Here is a 1,594-nt window from a genome sequence, read left to right as displayed (position 1 = left end):
ATGGGCACATCACATGATGACTGTCGGTCTAGAAGTAGATACACGAGCTTACTTCTCAGCTATGACAATTATGATTGCTATTCCTACAGGTACTAAAATCTTTAATTGGTTAGGTACCTATATGGCTAGTCATAATACTACACGAACAATAGATTTATGGGCTGCCTTATGCTTTATTCTTCTATTTACTCTAGGTGGTACTACAGGTGTAGTTATGGGTAATGCAGGTATGGATATTGCACTACACGATACATATTATATTGTTGCACATTTCCATTTTGTATTATCTCTGGGAGCTATCTTAGCAACTATATGTGGATTTGTCTTCTATAGTAAAGATATGTTCGGAGATACTTTAAATCTATTCCATGTGAATACAGGTTCATCACCTTATTTAAATATTTGGTTTGTTGTATTCTTGGCTAGTATTATGTTAATCTTCTTACCTATGCATATATTAGGTTTCAACGTTATGCCAAGAAGGATCCCAGATTACCCTGATTATCTTTGTTATATTAATACATGGTGTTCAATTGGTTCTATTTCTACAATAATTATCATCTTAACTATGCTCTGCTAACACAATAGAAACTTGGATCCGGTAAACAAAGACCTTCAAGATCTAAACCAGTAGTCCAACTCGTAGTATATACTCCCCAGAAAAAGCTTATAAATAATCCTGTCTCAGAGATGATTACTCCCAGTACGATGGTACTGATCATACTAGCATCTGAGTAGTAGTTTTCTCTCGCTGTTAATACGAGTGATAACAGTAATCCATATATTACGCCTAGAACATAACCGATGTGGAATAACCTTAATGTCGTAGGATATTGAAATCCAACACTTTTAGCTGTCTTAAGCAGTCCAGTGGGGTGGTGGTGTACAGCAATCATAAAGAACTTGGTTGTCTGTATCTCATAACTGGAGTTATAGTTATTTAACTACCGCTTGGATGTCTGGTTTAGTTTTATATTTACTTACTATAGCCACTGCCTTCCTCGGATATGTACTACCATGGGGACAAATGAGTTTCTGGGGTGCTACAGTCATTACAAACCTCCTTTCTCCAATACCATATTTGGTACCTTGGCTACTTGGAGGTTACTACGTATCTGATGTAACATTAAAACGATTCTTTGTATTACATTTTATCTTGCCTTTTATTGGTTGTATTATAATAGTTTTACATATCTTCTATTTACATTTAAATGGTTCTAGCAATCCTGCAGGTATTGATACCGCGCTTAAAGTTGCCTTTTATCCTCATATGTTAATGACAGATGCTAAATGTCTATCCTATTTAATTGGATTAATCTTCTTACAAGCGGCTTTTGGTTTGATGGAACTATCACATCCAGATAACTCAATACCAGTCAACCGGTTCGTAACACCACTTCATATCGTACCTGAATGGTATTTTCTAGCATATTATGCGGTGTTAAAAGTAATTCCATCCAAAACCGGTGGTTTGTTAGTATTTATGTCATCAACATGTCAATGAAATATCAATAACGATGAAACTTATTTGATTAACATAACAACATAGAAGATTAAGCTGCATTACGTTTAAACTTTACACTGGATACGTCTT

General features: G+C 35.1%; 1 protein-coding gene across 1 annotated transcript; it reads left to right on the top strand.

Annotated features, from left to right (window-relative positions):
- On the top strand, nt 1-1,504 carry TGME49_255060 (cytochrome b(N-terminal)/b6/petB subfamily protein; the record flags this gene model as incomplete). The annotated part of the gene is made up of 3 exons (XM_002372082.2): nt 1-536; nt 635-737; nt 931-1,504. Coding segments are annotated over 3 exons (1,213 nt in total), but the record flags the coding sequence as incomplete, so codon positions are not given.
- Between the last annotated feature and the right edge of the window lie 90 nt (nt 1,505-1,594).

Source organism: Toxoplasma gondii, assembly GCF_000006565.2.
Source record: "Toxoplasma gondii ME49 unplaced genomic scaffold asmbl.1201, whole genome shotgun sequence".
NCBI lineage: Eukaryota > Apicomplexa > Conoidasida > Eucoccidiorida > Sarcocystidae > Toxoplasma > Toxoplasma gondii.
The sequence above is the reverse complement of the archived record's forward strand: the minus strand, read 5'-3'. Positions and strand labels throughout refer to the sequence as shown.